Raw genomic sequence first — 19,927 nt, forward strand, 5'->3', positions numbered from 1 at the left:
GGGCTCCTGGGCTCCTGGGCTGGGTCTCCGCTTGGTGGCTCTTGCGGGGTGGCTGTGTGGACCTCCTTGGGCTGGAGGGGACAGCTCCCTCCTTTTGGTGGAGGTTTTCATGCATTCCAGACCCACCACACCGGCACCTACCAAAACTCAATAGAGTGTGTTCCTCCGGTTGCTGAGTCAGTGGAGGTTGCTGGGTTAGTGTCTGTGGATCTCACTCTGCTTCATCTATCCTTCTTGTGGCCTCCTGACATCTTCATGATTGATCCAGTTGGGACTTTGTCATATTAGGTGTTTGTGAAGGGTTTTAGATTTGTAAATGGTTTTAAGGTGTGAATTAAAGAGTACAAACAAATAAAATGCACCTTTTCTCTTAGAACACTGTCTATGGCTCACCTTTCTGTCTGTCCTGTGTTTGTTTTATGTTTCACTTGGGTGTGCACAGCCCTCAATGGCATAATGTAGGAAACTGCTTGAAATAAACATGATAGGTTAATTTGCCATGAGGGCCGGTGATGGTCACAGTCACAAAGAAGAAAAAAATTGCACATGAAGCTTAAGCAATGGCACCATGAGTGGTTGGTGTCATTTTTGAGCGGACTTGCAGACAAAAAAAAAAAAAAGGAATAAATTTTCATATCGCGTTATACTAACTTTATATTATAGTATCGAACTAGACTAACACATTTAAGCTTTGTTAAAAAATGATACATAAATTGAAAACAAACGGAAACTCCGGACAGCAGCTTTAAATTACTACATATATAGCTGGTAGTAAGATGCAAATGGTGTAGATGGGTGTATCAGGTATAGTGAGGGTGATGCAGAGTCGACTGGTGGAAATGAGGAAACAGCTGCAGCATCCCACAGTGGACATGATGGAGACCAGGCCAGTTGGTAGGACAGCAACCACAGATCTGAAGCATCCAGCTGTGGGACCCAAGACACTCAGAGAAAAGACACAGGGAGAAACAGAGTGAGTGTAATGCAGTAACGGTATATAGAGTAAATATGTAGGTAAATGAGAGAAGGGCTCTGTGCATGGAGAGAAGTCGCCCAGCAGCAGAACTAAGGGATGCTGAAGTTGAGTCCCGTACATGCGGACTCCATCTGACCCCCTCAGTCACCAGAGTCAGCCCTAACTATAAGCTTTGTCAAAAATCTCTGCCTTCTCTCCGTGCAGAAAGTATCTGCTCCCCGTCTGGGTAAAAATCCTGCACTGATGCTCTCAGACTTTGCTAAACTCGCCCCCTTCTGGCAATAAGAGCACACTGTGTCTGCAGTTCATCTGCGACTTTGATTGTTTGTGTTGGCTGGCAGAGAAAGCGAGCGCTGAGCTCTCACTGCAGCCTTGAGGAGAGTCAGACCTCTAATACGTTGCCACGGCAACGAAAGGCTGAATTTGATACAGCTGATGAGTGAGCAGCTGTAAGTGCATCGCCGACCGAGGAGTCAAGGACAAAGAAAAGAGTCTTCTCTGGATTTAGACAACACGGTTATTCTGGTTTAAGACAAACTGTACAGGTGCACTCAGCCTTTATGACAACAAGTGTCCACCACATGATGGGATGGATTGAGCTGCTGTAAAGAAGAAATGCGTATGAAGGAGTGTGTTTTCTACTGAACACTATAATTGCTTGTGGAGGTTATAAAAAATAAGCAATATCCCTGCAGTGTGAAAAGTGTGTTTATACCATGGTGAAGAATTCAGAATCCAAAAAATCTCTGTCATTATACCTAAATATGACTTCATTTTTATTTTTGGTGACTTCGTGACTCTTACTTCTTCGGTTCTTCTTTTTGAGCTACGAAAATTAGGCTGAACTCTAAATTCAGCTTTAAATTGCAGTTTCTTAGCCATCCTCTTTTCTTATTATAGATCATCTGTGTTTAATGCCTCATTTCCTTCCTTCACCTAGAGCGCTTCCCGATCTCTTCACCCGTTTTAACTCTCTTTAAGTCTGATGTTAAGTCACTTTTGCAGCTTGCCTTTCTGCATGTTTGATGCTTTGAGATTAACTCATCTTTTCTTTTTCTCCACCTGTCGAACCTTTCTTACCTCTCAGGAGGAAGCTCAGGCTCAGCGCTCAGCCTCCTGCTGGATGATGCAACTTCAGAGGAACTTGAGGAAAGCTGAGTGAATCTGGAGAAATAGTAAATTAAAGCTTTTCCTGGCATAAAACTTCACATTTACCAAGAAAAAATACCAGCCATACTCCAAGGATCACTGAGCATATTGTTGGTCTCTGTAACACCGGGACATGTTTATTATTACAAATAATAATAATTAATTAATAAAAATAAGAAAACTTCTTATATCTTTACAATTGCACAATTCCATTCAGCAGATGCTTTTATCCACAGCGACATACAGTTAGGGCCATATATATATGGACACAGGCACAGGTTTTGTTTTTTAACCTGTTAAATGGAATATATTCCAAATATAGTTCCGTAATGGACATAAGGTGCAGACTCTCAGCTTTCATTTGAAGGTTTCCACATTCAGATTGGATGAAGGCTTTAGGAGTTTCAGCTCCTTCACACGTGCCACTCTATTGTAAAAGGGACCAAAAGTGCTTGGACAATTGACTCAAAGTTCATTTCATGGGCAGGTGTGGGCAATTTCGTCGTTATGTCATTACCAATTAAACATACAAAAGGTCTGAAGTTGATTTAAGGTGTGGATTTGGAAGGTTTTTGCTGTGAAGATGTGGTGAAAAGAACTCGCCATGCGGGTAAAACTAGCTGTCCTTAAGCTGCCAAAATAGAAAAAAAAAAAAACATCTGTGAAATTGCTACAATACCAGGAGTTGCAAAATCTACAGTTTGGTTCATCCTGAGAAAGAAAGAAAGAAAGAAAGAAAGAAAGAAAGAAAGAAAGAACTGGTGAACTCTAGCCTAGCCACGCTAGACAACCCACGGCAACGAATTTAATTCTCTGCCAGGGTGGGTCAAGTCACCCTCCATAAGGCTCGAGGTTGGATTCTCCTAAAACTGGCCGGACCAATCACCATGAAGTGTAGAGTCAGAAGGCGGGCGTAACTAAGTGACGACAGAGGCGTGATGATTCTGACAGAAACAACCGGCGCACAATAAACAGTTATCTTTCCACTCGGCTTTGGCCACAGCCCTTAAAGATTTGAAGCTAAAATTCAACTTGAAAGATAAACAAAGGACGGCACTGAAGTGTTTCATTGAGAAGAAAGACGTATTTGGACTTATGCCGACGGGATATGGCAAATCCTTAATATACCAGTTGGCTCCGCTGGTTGGGAAGCTAACAGGACTTAGCCACAATCCGCCGGCGCTCTAGGAACTACGTCAGCCTATTCGTTGCACTGATTGGTTGTATACCTACCCAATTGCTGCAGAGTGATTTGAAAGACAACCTTTTAGCCCGCCTCCCTCCCTGTCGAGCGTTCCTAGACCCTTGTGCCTTCAGAAACATGGGTCTAGCACGGCTAGGCTAGGTGAACTCCGCAGCGCAGAAAGACCTGGACGTCCATGGAAGACAACAGTGGTAGACGATCACAGAATCATTTCCATGATGAAGAGAAACTCCTTCACAACAGCCAACCAGGTTAAAAACACGTTGCCACTGCCAGCAAGATGTTTTCAACCAAGTATTAGAAATGAACATTTTATTTTCAGCTATTTAATTTGTCCAATTACTTTGAGAGGCAGTAGAATTCATAATGTGGCAAATATAAATATTTGTGCAAAATTTTCTGTTCAGATTTTTAGTACAATTGTTACATTTGCTGTTCAGATATTTTGGACCAAAGTCAAAAAGTCACAGCTGTCGTGAGGCTAGAAAAAATCCACTTTTGAGCTAGCCATTTTCAGCATTTTCCCATTTTAGCAGACACTTTTATCCAAAGCAACATACATCTGAGAGTAGATGCAAGGTAAGAAGGTGGGGCTGTTGCACCCTGACTGGGATTTAAACCGTCAGGGGCGCTAATCCCTGAACTATCCAGGTGTGAGTTTATAATAAGTCTGTTCACTTCCAGCAGATCCACTGTTTGATTTTGAAAGTCCTTTCGGTGTGAATTTGGGGAATTAAACGCCTCAGAATCACTTGTTGTGAGAGTCTGAGATCATCTAATTTTAGTTCCCGATGCTGCTGTTTTTCCCCTGCGAGGCTTCACTTCTCTGTAGTCGTATTAGCGGCTCAGCACTGCACCGCTGTGTCTGCTCCTCTACGGCCAACATGTTCAGTTTCTCATCCTCTTAGCTGGAATCCCCTGTAGAGTCCTTCACAGACCCAACTCTTTTTACAGAGGTATCATGTGGATTTCATTGGACTGTTAATACTACTGGCATTCTGTTATATCACCTTCTACAGCCAAACTTTCAGTATAAACTCTTTTGATTGTCTGAGTATTTTAAATGTTGGATGGATGTTTTCAGCTTAACAGAAACACATCTGTAGCTGAAATACTCAACCAGCTGTTTGCTTTTGTCAAACCATTATCGAGCACATTTTGACAAATTAGTTTGTTCTCATTTTTGCTGAGATTCTGGCAAAAATCCACCAATATGAAATCTACAATTTGCATCTTTATCAGGACTGTTTTCTGCTGCCATGCACTTGTTGCTCAGCTTCACTGTTAACTTTATCTTGATACAAATTGAGAGAGAGCAGAATTTTAAATATGAGGATTTTGAGTTGTAGTTTTGGTGCATAAAAGTGGAACATTTTAAAGACTGAAGCAGAAAAACACAGGTGTAGCAGGTCCAATTTATTTTAAAAGTAAGCCATGTGTCAATTGATATTCTAACAATTTTGGTTTGACTTTTATGTATTTCCCTGATTCATTTCAACATCGTTTTATTGCACAATACAACCTAAGACGCAGCAGATGAGACCAAAAGAAACAAAACAACAAAAACTTTTTTTTTGTTTTTTTTAAGCGCGGACTATTTTTCTCTCAGGCTCTTAGGGCCAGACAGCGGCGCTCAGGAAGTCGAGACCCTCTTTTTGATCCCCACAGAACTGCGGGTAAGACATGAAGCAGGTCACATGAACATGCTATTAATATGTGTTCAGTCACTGTAAATCTATTGTCTACTTTTTATGTGTTTTCTTGCCCTGAATACCTGGTGTTGCAGCTGTTTTCCAGTAAATCTGCCACATGGTTACACCTGCAGTTTCATTTAAATACGTGCACAAATAATCTCAACTCTTGCCCCCCTTATTCACGCACAACTGGGGTTTGAATTCCGATCAAAAGCAGGTGGGATTGTACATTTTTCACACACCACCAATCAAAGTTTGAACTCTACACCTTGATGTTTTTTTTGTTTGGTTTTTTTTCAGGCTTGCAGTTGAAAACAATTGAGTGATGGTTCAGGGGTGAAGGGTGGGAAGCTGCTTTCAGTCTGCAGATCTGGCCAGAAAGTTTCTCTTCTGCACAATCGCTTCCTGTTTTTTACCAGCTGGTCTGAAGTGAACTCACAAACACTCAGATCAGATGTAATGCGCTCATGGCAGTAGCCTCTAAGACATCATTCAAACAGGAAGCCGGGGTTTTCAGAGCGAGTAGACCACCGAGAATCAGAGACATCAACACCTGCAAACTGAGTAAACACGACTCGCGCGCCAGTGTTTGGTGTCTTTTCATTTACCTGAGATGTGTGTTCTCTAAGACGCAGCCTGGGATGGAGTTCAAACCAGCAGGTAGTGAGAGTGATAGCTGTACTGTCATGCTGTTGATGCTGGCCCCTTTATTTCCCCTTTCTACAGTAGGACTACTGTGGTTTGTGTTCCACTTCCATGAGCGCAGAGTCATTGTTCACTAACTGCTGCAGAGCTAAACTGGAACGACGCGCTCATGGGATATAAGAAAAAGGGAAGGCAGCGTTCCCATCAAAGATTTTCACTTTGATAGCAGACAGACACCTTTTGAAAGCTCCACAGAAATGAAAAGTTAAAAAAAAAAAAAAGTTCATTTTGGGTGTCCGTGAACATTGAGGTCGTCTGTGGAATTTCACTCATTAAGTGTTTTGTCATTTTTTTTAATTTTTATTGGTTAATACGTAGGAAATAATGTAGTTTTACACAGAATGTTGCATTTATCATGACACATTTACATTTTGAAATCAATAAACTCAGATTTGTGACCTATTGTCCTTTTATTGTGATTTATTGTCCTTTTATTGTGATTTATTGTCCTTTTATTGTGATTTATTGTCCTTTTATTGTGATCTATTTTCCTTTTATTGTGATCTATTGTCCTTTTATTGTGATTTATTGTCCTTTTATTGTGACCTATTGTCCTTTTATTGTGATTTATTGCCCTTTTATTGTGACCTATTGTCCTTTTATTGTGATTTATTGCCCTTTTATTGTGATCTATTGTGCTTTTATTGTGATCTATTGTCCTTTTATTGTGATCTATTGTCCTTTTATTGTGATCTATTGTCCTTTTATTGTGATCTATTGTCCTTTTATTGTGATCTATTGTCCTTTTATTGTGATCTATTGTGCTTTTATTGTGATCTATTGTCCTTTTATTGTGATCTATTGTCCTTTTATTGTGATCTATTGTCCTTTTATTGTCCTTTTATTGTGATCTATTGTCCTTTTATTGTGATCTATTGTCCTTTTATTGTGATCTATTGTCCTGCCTTTCACTGTATCTTTCACTGTTGTGTTTTCTTTGTGTACTTTTCGTAATGCGCTTTTGTTGTAACCTATATTATCCTGTGTTGTGTGTGTGTGTGTGTTTGTTTGTTTTTTACCTGTCTAGGGACTGCGGATGTAAATTAGAAATTGTTGCTGTATCCCAGCATATTTACGTCTATTCTGTCTAAACAGAATTAATGTGCACTGTCCCTATCAAATAAATGAATAAATAAATGAATAAATAAGTAAATGAGTAAATAAATACATAAATACAGTTAAAATACAATTATCAGTCACAATAAAATAAAATAGAATTCTTTTTAAAAAGCTTTTCTATCACAAACAAAAGCCAAACAAAGAAAAATCCTGATACCTGAAAATACAGTAAGTGAATCTTTGCGTGAGTTAGAAGAAGCTCAAAAACTCTGAGACACGGAGACGTCTATTTTGGGCCACTTAGACTTGTGAAACTTACAGTGGTGGAGGGTGCTGTGGTGACAGATTGGTAAAGCTGTCTGACTCTGATGATGATAAACATGATAACAGGTATAACATCACATATATTTTATTATTTGCTTAATCAATTTGTCTATAAATGAATTGATAATGCCTGTGAGGGATCGAGTTGCATTAGTTCAAAACCAGGTTTTTATTTGACCCGAAACAATTACAAATATAGTTACAAAAACTGATACTAAAGTATAAGATGTCAAAAGAACAGAACTTAACAAAGGCTATAAGCAACAAAATGACAAACAAACCCACTGCACTGGTCAAACACGCTCATAACAGACGTGAAAAACACTGAACAAAGAGGGATATTTACAGCACCCTCCATAATTATTAGCACCTCTGGTTAAGATGTGGTCTTTAGCTTCTAAAAAATTATTTTTTCCCCCTAAATAATACAGGACCACAATAAAAAAAGAGGAAAATCCAATCTTTAATTAATGTGCGTTTATTCAGTGGGGAAAAAAATCACACATTAAGAAATAATTCTTTTACATTAAATCATGTGTGCCACCATTATTAGCATGACTGAGGTCAAGACTTTCTACAACCCAACAAAACAGCACCTAATCTTCTCTTATAATACATTTTTGTATAATTTTCAGTGTGAGATTATGCTTCTACAATAAAAATGAATTTATTTTAAAGCTTTCAACACATCTTAACCAGGGGTGCCAATAATTATGGAGGGTGCTGTATATACTATCAGACCAGTTACACACAATGGGGGAAACATAAAACACCATAAAACACCATAAAACACCTAAGCTAACAATAATTAGCACAAAACAGCATGAGTGGTCTTTTTTTATCAAAAGAAGATAAAACAAACCCAATATATTTCTAATTACCCAACACATTTCAAATGAATAAAGTAATATTTAAATAAAATAAATGTGGTCCCCCCCCTTTAAGTGGCAGCACTTGGTATGGTCTGATTGGCAGCTCTGGTTTAAAAACAAGGTGCTAACCTGAAGCCATCTTTTGCCCAAAACCAACCAGAAGACTGGATCCCCAGCACCAGTAAGACAAAGAAAAGATGATAAAGTCAAACAGAAGCTTAAGCTAAACTTTAGCACTTCAACAAAGGCTAAATAAATGTTGTTTAAAATGATGTGTTATTTTTGTGTAAAGCGTTTTAGCTTAAAGGGGCTACTAGGGTTAGCAACTTTCAGGGTTGGGATGACAGCTAATGTGGCCGTCACCCTACACTGTAAAAAAAAAAGGAACCTTTTATTTATATGATAAAATTCTGGCAGCTGTGGTTGCCAGAATGTTACCATAAAATTTCTGTAAAACATTTTCTTCATTTACATTAAAGGAACATGTTGATACTGAAAAAAAAGTTTTAACCTTAAAAAATTTAGTTTTACTTGAAAATCTACATAAAAATACCGTATAAAATAAAGTGTGTGTGGCCTATTAGAAATATTACAGCATTTTTTTTATTATCAGCACAACAGTTTGTGTATTTAACATAAATATGTGTATTTTTAACAATTAATATATATGCTGTATATGCAAAAATTCTGGTGATAGCTGCCATAAATATTAAAGCATATGTCCGTTATTACCACAAAATGTGCTTTTGTGCTTTAATGTTCATCAATTTGACCGGTACAAACTGTATTTTTTACATGAAATGAATGCAAAAATGTTGCTTTTTATAAAAATTACGGCATGTTTCCATTATCAACACAACATTTGACTGTGAAAAACTGTATTCTTTTTGAGAAATAAATGCAAAAAATACAGTACTGAATGCCATACACGTATTAAATACCGGTAACTGTGCCAGAGCCTTAAAATTGATTTTTTAGGAGAAAAAAATACAAGCTTCTCCTGATAAACTTATGACAGTGACTCAGTGTTAGATAAACTGGATGAAACTGTTTTAGAGTTTACAGATTTTTACTGTCATAGTTTGACAATTTTTCACCCTAAAATTTACCAACATTGTTTTTACAGTGTATTCTAATTTCCAACACTGCTGATCTGAGGCTGCTGTGCTTTACTGGCATTTCCATTTGATGCACTTTTTTTTTTTACTTCTATCCCACTACAGTATAGAGGGAAACATCATACTCCTTTATGTGTCAGTTGCTTCACATGTAATGTTTTTTTTTGTACTTACAAAACATGAAGCTGAAAATATGTTACTATAAATATGCATCGCTTTAGATCAGCTTCTATTATATTTAAAATGTATGCTTTAAAAAATGACTAGCTGGGCAATAATTAATCAAAATGGTTGATAATATCTTGTCAATCACTAACTGTAATATTTGGGGAGCACGTAAGTTGAATCAATCTCCCTCCTCTTGACTGTCAGCGTTTATTGAAACATTAAATAAATCTGTTAAAACACACTATAAATAAAGCTAGTATGATTGTATTTGTTAGGACTTGGGGTGCCATTGTGTATTGATAATAAAAGTGATATATTAAATGTGTATTATTGATATTATGTTAATAATGCACTTGTGGTAATATTAGCTCGGTCTGTTTTTTTTATGGTAATTCGTTAAAAAAGAGACAAAACACACAATAAATAAAGTTAAAGATTAATTAAAGGACATTATGATTATTATTTATCTACTGTGTTTACAATAAACTGTGACCTTTTCCACAGAAGTTCTACAAAAAATAACCCTCAGAGAAACTTCAATGAACATTCCCTGAAGGTTCCGGTTTGCTGGAGTGTCTTTAGAACAAATTATTGTAAAATTCTACCAAAGCTAGCCTTAAGAGAACCCTCAGAGAACCTTCAGGGAATGTTCCCTGGAGGGACGTGTTCTCTGAGCTGTGTTTGAAACAAATTGGAAGTTTCTTGTAAACTTCTACAAAAGCAAATTCTCAAGGAATTTCAGGGAACATTCCCCAAATTTTAGAGAGAGAATTATCGTTCATTTCTTGCATTTTATGGTGCGACTTTCTTGTAATATTATATTTAAAAAAGAACCCTCAGAGAACCTTCAGGAAACATTCCCTCCACGTTCGAGTTTTCTGGGCTGTGTTTAGTACGAATTCCCAACTTTTTTCATAAAATTCTAGAAAAACTAACCTTCAGGGAATATTCCTTAAATATTTTCTGAAGGTCTTGAAGGTTCATGTTTGCTTTCTTGAAAAATTCTACAAAAACTAACCCTCAGAGAACCTCCACAGAACCTCAGAAGAACGTTCTCTGAAGGTCCATGTTTGCTAGGTTATATTAAAACAAACTTTCAGGGAACGCTCCCCAAATGTTCTCTGAAGGTTCCCTGAATGTTCATGTGTGATGGATTATATTAAAATAAACATTCTTGTAATATTTTCTAACCTTCAAGGAATGTTCTCTGAAGGTAACAAACTTTCTTGTGAAATTCCAGAAAAATTGACCCTCATGGAACATTCAGGGAACATTCCTCTAAAAAAATATTTAAAAAAAACCTAACTTTCAGGGAATATTCCTTAAATGTTCTCTAAAGGTTCAAGTTTGCTGGGCTGTGTTTAGAAAAAATTGCACACTTTCTTGTGAAAATCTGCAAAAGCAAATCCTCAGAGAACCTTCAGGAAACATTCGCTGAACGTTCGAGTTTTCTGTCCTGCGTTTCAAACGAACTCCAACTATTTTTCATAAAATTCTAAAAAAGCTAACCGTTAGGAAACGTTCCCTAAAGCTTTTCGTGTATCCTCAGAATTAAAGTTTCCATCTATGCATGGCTGCTCCCTTTCAACAAAAAACAAACAAACTCCCAGCATGCAGCACTGAGGAGGAGTTCAGATATTTATATGTACTTTCACTTGTGCGGAGCTGAACTTTTGGCGGACGGTCCCTTGGCCCTCGGAGAGCTGGAGCGGCAGCGCGCAGCCGCTCAGTCGGTGCAGCGCAACAACATCCCCGCGTGAATGACGGGCAGCGGACCGAGGCAGGAGACTGTTCACCGCTTCACAGGAGCCGCATCGCTCCCTTTCAGCTGGATTCATAAAGCCTCACCTCTCTGCTTATAGATCCGCGTCCTGCAGCCACCGGAGCAGGACATGTCTCCGTGATGTTCCAGCCTCCATCTTCACTGCGAGAAGAACCATGAAGAGATGACCGGGTAGTAGAGGTGACAGGCAAGTGTCTGCATGTGCTAACAGGTTGGAAGGGCTTTCGACATGATTTAAGTTGAACTCAGGCAGCAGAATGTCATTTTAATCCTCCTATATGTCCATCTTATTACCATTTCTCAATTTAGAGACGTTTTTCTTCACAGCATGTTGAGGATCCATATCATGGGAACCTTCAACATGCGTGTTTATTTGTTATAAGTCAGCCTGCATGTCTGATTAAAACCCACAGAATGCAGCTCACACAGCACAAGTTTCCTCTTACCAAAATCAATAGTGTAGAATTACTTTAAGGGAAACGGGCAGCTTAACACACTGGCAGGAAGGAGAAGCACATTCACATGTAACCTGTATTTTATGCAGCGTGTGCAATGCAGGAAATTGAAGTTTCTTTGTAGTGTGTTTTCACCTTGCGTGACCCTTGAACGCTGCCTTTGTAGAGGTTAAGACCTCAGTTTGTAGCAGTAGACGCAGACACATCTCCTATCATTTAATATCCTTTTTGTGCTTAAATATATGCATTAAATTAAGCTAAAACATTGAGGAGGAGGGGACCAGGCCCTTCAAAAACAAGCTGCTGTTAATCTGTCGTGTCATTCATTCACATTTTACGCAGTCCGCATGTCGTCCTCGTAAAGAGGAGTCCTCCAGGCTGTCGTACAGTAGCTAATAGTTAATAGTGGATGTATTAACCCCGGCTGTGTTTCCTCTGGTGAGCAGCAGAGGAGCTGACAGTAAATGAGAGGCCGTCACCATGCCCCCGGGGAAGTATGGGATGCAGGAGGAATGGGAGAAGGAGGACCAGCAGATCACCATGGACTTCCTGCTGCCTACTGGGATCTTCCTCAAATTCCCCGTGTCTCGAAACGACACCATCAAAAGCATCAAAAAGGTACGTCCCTTTTAAAGATGTGTAGTCTATCTATTACAGGATGGCTCTGCTTTCTCCTCCTAATAGACTGTAATTGATTGACTGCAGCACGACACTGTGGCTCAAATGACCGCAGCGCTGCTGTTATTTGCAATATTTACTCGCTTTCAAACAAATTGGTCGACTTATTATTATTCCCCTCAGACATTAAACTAATTGAAACATTCAAACAATGCTCGCTGGTTTTGATGCTGGAGAGGCAGCCACAGCTTTTTCCTCCTCGGCCAGCTCTGAGCCGAAGCAGATCTACCGTTAAATGTGCCGTGCGGTGTGCCAACAGTTCTGCCACTTCAGGCTGCTTGATTTAGCTGTGTTAAGTAATGATGCTCCGGGAGGCTGTTAAGATGATTAAAAGATTAACTGTCTTGCTAATTCGCTTGGAATTTTAGAAAATGGTTTTAGAAAAAGGTGATGTCTCGCCTGTGAAGACGTGACTCTGAATATGCCCTGCATGACCCCTCAGGGATCAGCTTTGCACGGAGAACAAACTGTACGCTGCAGGTCATAAACACTGGGCTCAACTTTGTGTGCCGCCGTTGTCTCTTGTTTCAGATGGTTTGGAAAAATGCCAGAAGCGAGGCCCTGTATAGCGCACTGGGCGATCCTGACGGCTACGTCTTCACCTGCATCAACCACACGGCAGAAAGGGAGGAACTGGAGGAAGAGTCGAGGCGTCTGAGCGACGTGCGGCCCTTCATGTGCGTCCTGAAGCTGGTGGCGAGGGAAGGCGACCGAGTGGAGAAGCTCACCAACACCCAGATCAGCCAGCTGATCGGCAAAGGTCGGCAGAGTCCCCTTCCTATCAGATCTGCTGCTAGGCTAACAGTGGAGCTGCAGACGTTTTAGTGGTTGTTGGTTTTGTTGCGTGTCTTGTTTCTAAGAATAAGATGAGAAGCAGCCTCTTGTCATCATCACAAAGAAGATGAGAGTTATTTGTCTTGTAGATTTTGCGAGCGGCAGAGCTGCTCTCGCCTGGTTCCAGTCCTCTGAATCACGTCGCCTACGTGCCTGAATTTCTCAACAAATCAAAAAGAATTATTGATTAATCCTCTGAACCCCAAACCACACCGACAGCAACAGAAAATCATTCAAAAGACACTTTTTATCAAAGCTAGAAACAGTAGAAGCAGAAAGAACTGTCAGATTTGTAATGATCCTTGAACTAACCATCTGCTGTTTCATCTGGAAAGCTAACCAAGCCTCAAATTTAGATTTTTTAAAAAATCAAAATCACTTCATTCTACTTGTCTCAATTTAAAATTCTCCAGTATTATATTGTTTGCTCTCAGCAGATTGTGTAAAAAACATAAAATAGTGCAATGATTGCTGCAGCTGAGATGAGACCGGCAGCAGTGTGACAGAAATATAGATTCTTTTCTGCTGAAATGCAGGCAATGTTTACACAGATCTGATAGAAGAGAAGTATGGAAGCAAATTAGAAATACAGGTACTCAAATATCAATCATGTGTAGAATCACCATTTTCTGTTGTAGCACCTGTATGCACTTGAAAAAGTGTTTTATGTTGATTCCAGGTGTCAAAAACATTCAACTTTAGTGTTTTTTTAATGATTTGTTTTCCTATACCTGTGCTATACTGAACTAAAGACAACTTTTAGTTCTCTCTGTTTCCAGTCATGGTTGTTCTGTTTCCGTAGAGGTGCAGGACTTTGTGTTACAGTTAAAAATGAGTCCACAGTGATAAAAAAAAATGTGACAGGAACAAAGAAACGCCCAGAAACTGTTTGTGATTCAGAGGGTTAATCTATCAAATGGAACAATAAAGCAAAATGAAATGGCAAATTCTGGCTTGCCGTTTTCTTTCCCTTCATTATTCACCCTGACATTGTGTTAATATTTGCAGCTACGACAAACTGAACAGCAGCACCGATCAATTCGCATCCACTTGTCGCCATTTTTTTCGTGCCAATTTTTTCAAATTTTTTTCTGGTTCACAAACAAACTGTGAAGCTGCCGTTGCAAAATGCACAACAGCAGGCTGATTTGAAAAAGATAGAAGAAAGCTGTGGGTCAGAGGGTGCGAGTTAAACCCTAAGCAAAGACTAATTTTAAAAAGAAGGAACTCAGAGAAAAAAAAAAGGTGTTTTGCTTTGGTCGTTTGTATTCATGATGTTTATCTTTGTTGCTGAAAGTCAGGAAGTTACATACTAGATAGATGCTAATGTAGCTTAAAACACTTCTTCATAATGCAGTTTTTTTCTAACATAGTTGACATTTTTGCTGCTTAAAATCAACATGGCCGCCTACAACCAAACACCACATGGCATTTTACAACTGAGTAAAACTGAAATTGAAAGTTATTTATGAAGATATTGTAGTAAACCTGTTGACATGCCATAAATCCACACTTGACTCACACACTACTTTATATTAAATAACTCAGAAAGCCTTGGAGTCTTTCCAGTCTTTTCTTCAGGAGGAAATGACATCATGTGGAGCAGGTCATGTGATCTGGAATTAACACACTTCCTGGAGAGGTGTTTTTGTAATGGAGAACTTCGTTGAAAGGGATTTCTTGGACACATAATTTTTTTATCTTCCATATCAAATTTGATGTATTGCCAAAAAATATTTCTTTTTTGGCAATACATCAAATTTGATATGAGAGAAAACAAGAGACACACAAAATAGCTGCAAAGCGCTGCAAAATGACCACCGAAAACTCCTAAAATTATCACAAACAGATTGAAAACGGCCACAGAAATGCACAAAATGACCTCAAAAATGCACAAATTGACCGCAAACGGACCGAAAACGACCACATAACGGACTGAAAATGACCAGAAAAGAAAGAAAGCGACTGCAGAGAAACAAAATGAGCAGGTCATGTGATCTGGAATTAACACCTTGAGAGGTGTTTTTGTAATGGGAGCTTAGTGGAAAGGGGTTTCTCGGACACAGATACAATTTGTTATTTTCCATATCAAATTTGATATTGTGGCAAAAAAGAAATGTCTGTCATGATTATCTCAGTTTCTGAATAAGTTCATTTTATTGTTGTTTATCTCATTAGAAGGTGGATGTTATTAAATTGGGACGGTTATTTAGTTGACATTTTAGTGATATCCAGTCATTTTTATTGATAAGTGATTGTTTCCATAATTAATAATTCTGGAATTTTTAAAGACATGATCATAATGAACATAGAAAACACTATTTTTTTTTTTTAGCTTTTAATAAAATGTATATAAGATATATCCCAGGAACTTCAAAAGTCCCTAAATTATACATTGAGCTCTACTCAGCTTTAGTTCTGTGCTTCTTTCAGTTTCAGTGAATAAAATAATATCCTCCCAGGTAGATGTAAAGTGTTCCTGCACTCTGGAAGGCATGTATTTTTGACATATAATATGATCTTCTAGGTCTGCATGAGTTCGAAGCCCAGAAGAACCACGAGGTGAACGAGTTTCGGACCAAAATGCGCACGTTCTGCGAGGAGAAGGCTCAGGAGCGGGAGAGTTTACCGTGGCAGCAGTGGATGGAGTTCAGCTTCCCGTGTGAACTGGAGCCGTGCTGCTCACCGCCACACAGCTCCGCCGTGAAGTCGAAAAACTGCAAAAAGTTCTTCATCCAAATCAAGTTTGAGTCCTGTCAGGTGAGCTGTCGTTCTGAGTCAAACAGTCCCACCGTTGAGACAAATCACATGTAACCGAATGATGAAGCAGCATCAGCAGGGAGCTCCACAGCAGCTTTGATTGGAAAAACGCTTGCTTAAACCTTGTGTAGACAAATTGTGGAGGATGGTTTTAAGTCAGTGTGAGCACCTTTTGGAAATTCCCCTCCTACACTGTAAACACCATCTTCAAAACACCACTCAGGAGTAAGATCCACAGACACGCAAGCTGCTTTTTGTGACTTTTTACTGTAAAGATGGCGCCTTCATCTGAATTGCGTTGCAGGAAAGCTTCATGCTGCAGCAGGACCCTCAGGACCTCCCGGTGGCCCTCATGAAGAGCGCCCTGAAGAAGAAGGCCACCGTGTTTCGCTCTGTGAGGCAGGAGCCTGAGGACTACACCCTGCAGGTCAACGGGAGGTGGGAGTTCATCTACGGGAAACACCCGCTGTGCCAGTTCAAAGTGAGTGACTGCAGCAGGGAGGAGTGATTGAAAGCATCTTTTTAAATTACATCAATTTAAATGCTCTTTTTTCTTTTAAGTCCATTGGATGTTGTTGGTTTTGTGATTCCGACCAACAAAAAAATTGATGTTCATCTGAAAACAAACCATTGCAAAGTAGAAATAAACGTTGAAGAAAGTACACGTTTAAATATTTGACCTACGAAGGACTGATGTATTAACCCTCTGAAGCCCAAACATTTGTTTTTCCTCCATGTTTGTCACTGTGAGCTCATTTTTCACTGCAATATGAAGTCCTGCACCTCAATAGAAACAGCACAGACATGGTTAAAGGAAGAGAGAACACAAAAGTTTATTTTATGTAAGATGACAAAGTTATGCCATATTTTTTTTTTGAAAAGTAAGAAAAAATTATTTAAATATTTTCTGCAAAAATAGAAAAATCTGCAGTCAGTCTGTTCAAAATGTTTCCCGCTGCAGATGTTACAAACACTGGAAAATAATCGATCATACTATAGATGATTTACAACTTGCATTTTGAATTTGTTTCCATGCCTTTCTCCTGTTTGTCAGATAACTGTCAGTTGCAGCTACATCAGTTTGGCTTCACAGTTACGCCAAAGAGTGCAGAATCTTTTGTTTTTAGCAGAACGTAGTCACTGCAACTAATTTATATTCGACAAGTTTTAAGTGAGTCATGTACAGTAATGTGATACTCACCAAATGTAGCACTTGCACACTTAGATTTGCTTAATTTTCTTTCTAATTTTTGAGCAATTGTTTCTGCTTTTAGGTTCTGGCTGTCATAAATGGTGTCATTTTGGCATTTTTTAAGAATATAATATGCCTTTTTTTTTAGGATTTGGAGTTCAGAGGGTTCAAACTAAATCTTTCACCCTTAAAGTAAACAGAAAACATCTCACAGAGCTACTTTGTATAAGGAAACTGAATGTAGATTGCGAAATTAATAGCCTTATTTTGAAACAATTTCTCCGCAGCTTTCTCTTTATTTTAGGTTTCAATTCCTAGGAAATGGATTCTAAGTTCCTGTTTGCACCAAAGCTCTTTATCCTTCCTGATTTTGAATATTTCTGCTGCGTTTATTTTACACTCGCCAGCCTTCTGGACCTGCTGCCGAGAAGCTTCCTCGCCTGCCTCCAGACAATCAGCGCAGATGTCATGTGAAGTTTTTCCAATAACCGTTTTCTTTTGTCTCACAGAGCCACCAGTAGCTTCCATCATTAACCCTCCTGTTGTCCTCATTTACGAGCGCAAAAAAAGTATTGTTTCCATGTCTGAAAAACATCCCAAAATTCTGCAAATTGATGAAAATTTGCAAAAACCTTCAGGAAGAAAATTCCAATAATTACTTAAAAGTTGTATTTGTTGTATTTTAAAAATCCCTCAAATTTGGCAAGAAAATTCTTGTAAATATTTTCAAAAATGAGTGAAAATCTTACCAACAAAAATCCTAAAAATATCAAAAATGATTACATACATATCAGTAAAACTTCTAATAGTTTCTCTAAGAACATTCACAAAAAAAACAAAATCCAGTGAAATTAGCCAGATTTTGGTTGATTCTTTTTTTGTGAATGTTCTTAAGAAACTTTTTTTTTTTGCATTTTTTTCCCACCAAAAAATGTTCAAAAATTTCCCAAAAATGTTGAAAATGTGGACATCAGAAGTTTCACTGTGAAAATATATATTTTTCCCCCACATTTTCAAACTTTAAAACGCATCAATGTGATCCACAGGACAACAGGAGGGTTAATATCCTTTTTCACGTGGACGCTAAAGTTTTGTGGATATCTTCTCGCCACAGTATTTTCTTTGACCGACCCCGCTCAGGAACATTTCGTGCACTGTGAATTTAATCATTTCCGTCATTAATATATACAATATACATGTTAAAAACTTATAAAATCAATCATTAAATCAAAAGCGTTTCTTTAACTTTGGCATGAAAGAACCGCTTTCTGTTGTTTTTTTTTTGTCAGAAAGTACATTCAGTGTAAAACAAGGACAAAGCAAAAACAGAGCACTCGAAACTAAAGTTGTTATTCTCTCAGCGGTTGATTTTCTGTTCTTTGAGTTTTTCCCTGCTCGTGTCGTCCACGGTAGCCGAAATGTCGTCAGATCAGGAGTGGGGTGAGTCAAGATTTTGGTGGCAGGAGACTCCACTGTTGATTCTGAAACTCCAGCTACCTGCGGGGGTGACTCATATCAGTCGAGCAGCCCTGCAGAAAGGAGCTGCATCCATCCACACATAATGAGATTTCAGCTGCATTAACCTACAGTAAATGAACAGCCTTCAGGAGCGAACCAGCGCTATCAGAACACTGGGAAATATCTGTGGGTGAACTGACTGACGGCTGTACCGGTAAACAAACAAACCCAAAAAAAAAAAATCCCTTTTTCTTTCTCCTCCCGTTTGTTTTCTCCAGTACATTTTCTCGTGTCTGAGAAATGGTCAGAACCCTCATCTCACCATGATCCACCACTCCACCATCGTCAAATACCAGGAGGAGCAGAGCAAAGTGTGCAGCCAGGTGTCCAAGAGTCGCTCCCTGTCCAGACCTCCTCCTCTGCCCCTGAAGAAGGTAAGAGGTCGTCTTTCATTAACCCTCGTGTCGTCCTGCTTGTCAGAATAGACCCGTTTTAAAGTTGGAAAATGTGGGAAAAAATATGTTTTCTCAGGGAAACTTCTGATGTCCACATTTTCAACATTTTGGGAAATCTTTGAACATTTTTTTGGTGGAAAAGAGACATGTTAAAAATGTTTCTTTAAGAACATTCACATAAAAATCAACCAAAATCCAGCGAATTTCGCTGGATTTTGGTTGATTTTTATGGGAATGTTCTTAAAGAAAATATTAGAAGTTTTACTGTCTATATATGTAAGCACGAGACATTTTTAGGATTTTTTTTTGGAAGATTTTCACTCATTTTTTGAAAATATTTACAAGAATTTTCTTCTGTATTTGGAGGATTTTTTTTTAAATAATACTTTTAAGGGAAATTTTAAAGGAATTTTGGAATTTTCTTCCTAAAGATTTTTCAAATTTTCTGAAATTTCTGGAATTTTATTGCTGAATTTTTGGATATTTTTTCAAACAAGGAAACAATATTTTTTGGTACCTGTACATGAAGACAACAGGAGGGTTAAAGAGGGGAAGGGAAGAGGACAGCAAAATATTAACAATAATTTTCTTGCCAAATTTGTTTTTTTTTAAATAAACTTTAAAAGGAAAACTTTTAAGGAATTTTTTTGAATTTTCTTCTTGAAGATTTTTCAAATTTTCTAAAATTTGGGGAATTTTATTGCTGAATTTTTGGATTTTTTTCAGACAAGGTAACAATATTTTTTGGTGCCTGTAAATGAGGAAAACAGGAGGGTTAACAGAGCACCTCTCTTTCTGTCTCCTCATCACGACCCGTGGACTTTGGCACAAACGTTTTGCAGCACAATGTAGATAATTTACAGCTTTTCTTTGCATTTGCTGAGTTTCACGCAGAGCCTGTGTCCCCTGCTTTGCAACGTGCAAAATGAAAGCTGTTTTTGTATTTTTAATCCTAGTTTCAAACCAAATTAATCAAAGCACCTTCAAGGACTTTTGTCAGTTTCTAAGCCTCTTCCCCTTTTCACTTTCTTTTGAAAGCGCAC

The 19,927-nt window shown here is 38.5% G+C and overlaps 1 protein-coding gene across 1 annotated transcript in view; it reads left to right on the forward strand.

The window, feature by feature from the left end:
- The first annotated feature begins 10,947 nt into the window (after positions 1–10,947).
- pik3cd (phosphatidylinositol-4,5-bisphosphate 3-kinase, catalytic subunit delta) overlaps positions 10,948–19,927 on the forward strand; it is a 31,404-nt gene continuing 22,424 nt past the window's right edge. The window contains exons 1-6 of the mRNA XM_051949121.1: positions 10,948–11,239; positions 11,954–12,125; positions 12,717–12,945; positions 15,547–15,779; positions 16,084–16,260; positions 18,708–18,863. Of these exons, the coding sequence (XP_051805081.1) occupies positions 11,988–12,125; positions 12,717–12,945; positions 15,547–15,779; positions 16,084–16,260; positions 18,708–18,863 (933 nt within the window). The 5' untranslated portion in view covers positions 10,948–11,239; positions 11,954–11,987. The remainder of the gene's footprint in view (positions 11,240–11,953; positions 12,126–12,716; positions 12,946–15,546; positions 15,780–16,083; positions 16,261–18,707; positions 18,864–19,927) is intronic.

This window comes from Acanthochromis polyacanthus, chromosome 6 (genome assembly GCF_021347895.1).
Source record: "Acanthochromis polyacanthus isolate Apoly-LR-REF ecotype Palm Island chromosome 6, KAUST_Apoly_ChrSc, whole genome shotgun sequence".
In the NCBI taxonomy this organism is placed as follows: domain Eukaryota; kingdom Metazoa; phylum Chordata; class Actinopteri; family Pomacentridae; genus Acanthochromis; species Acanthochromis polyacanthus.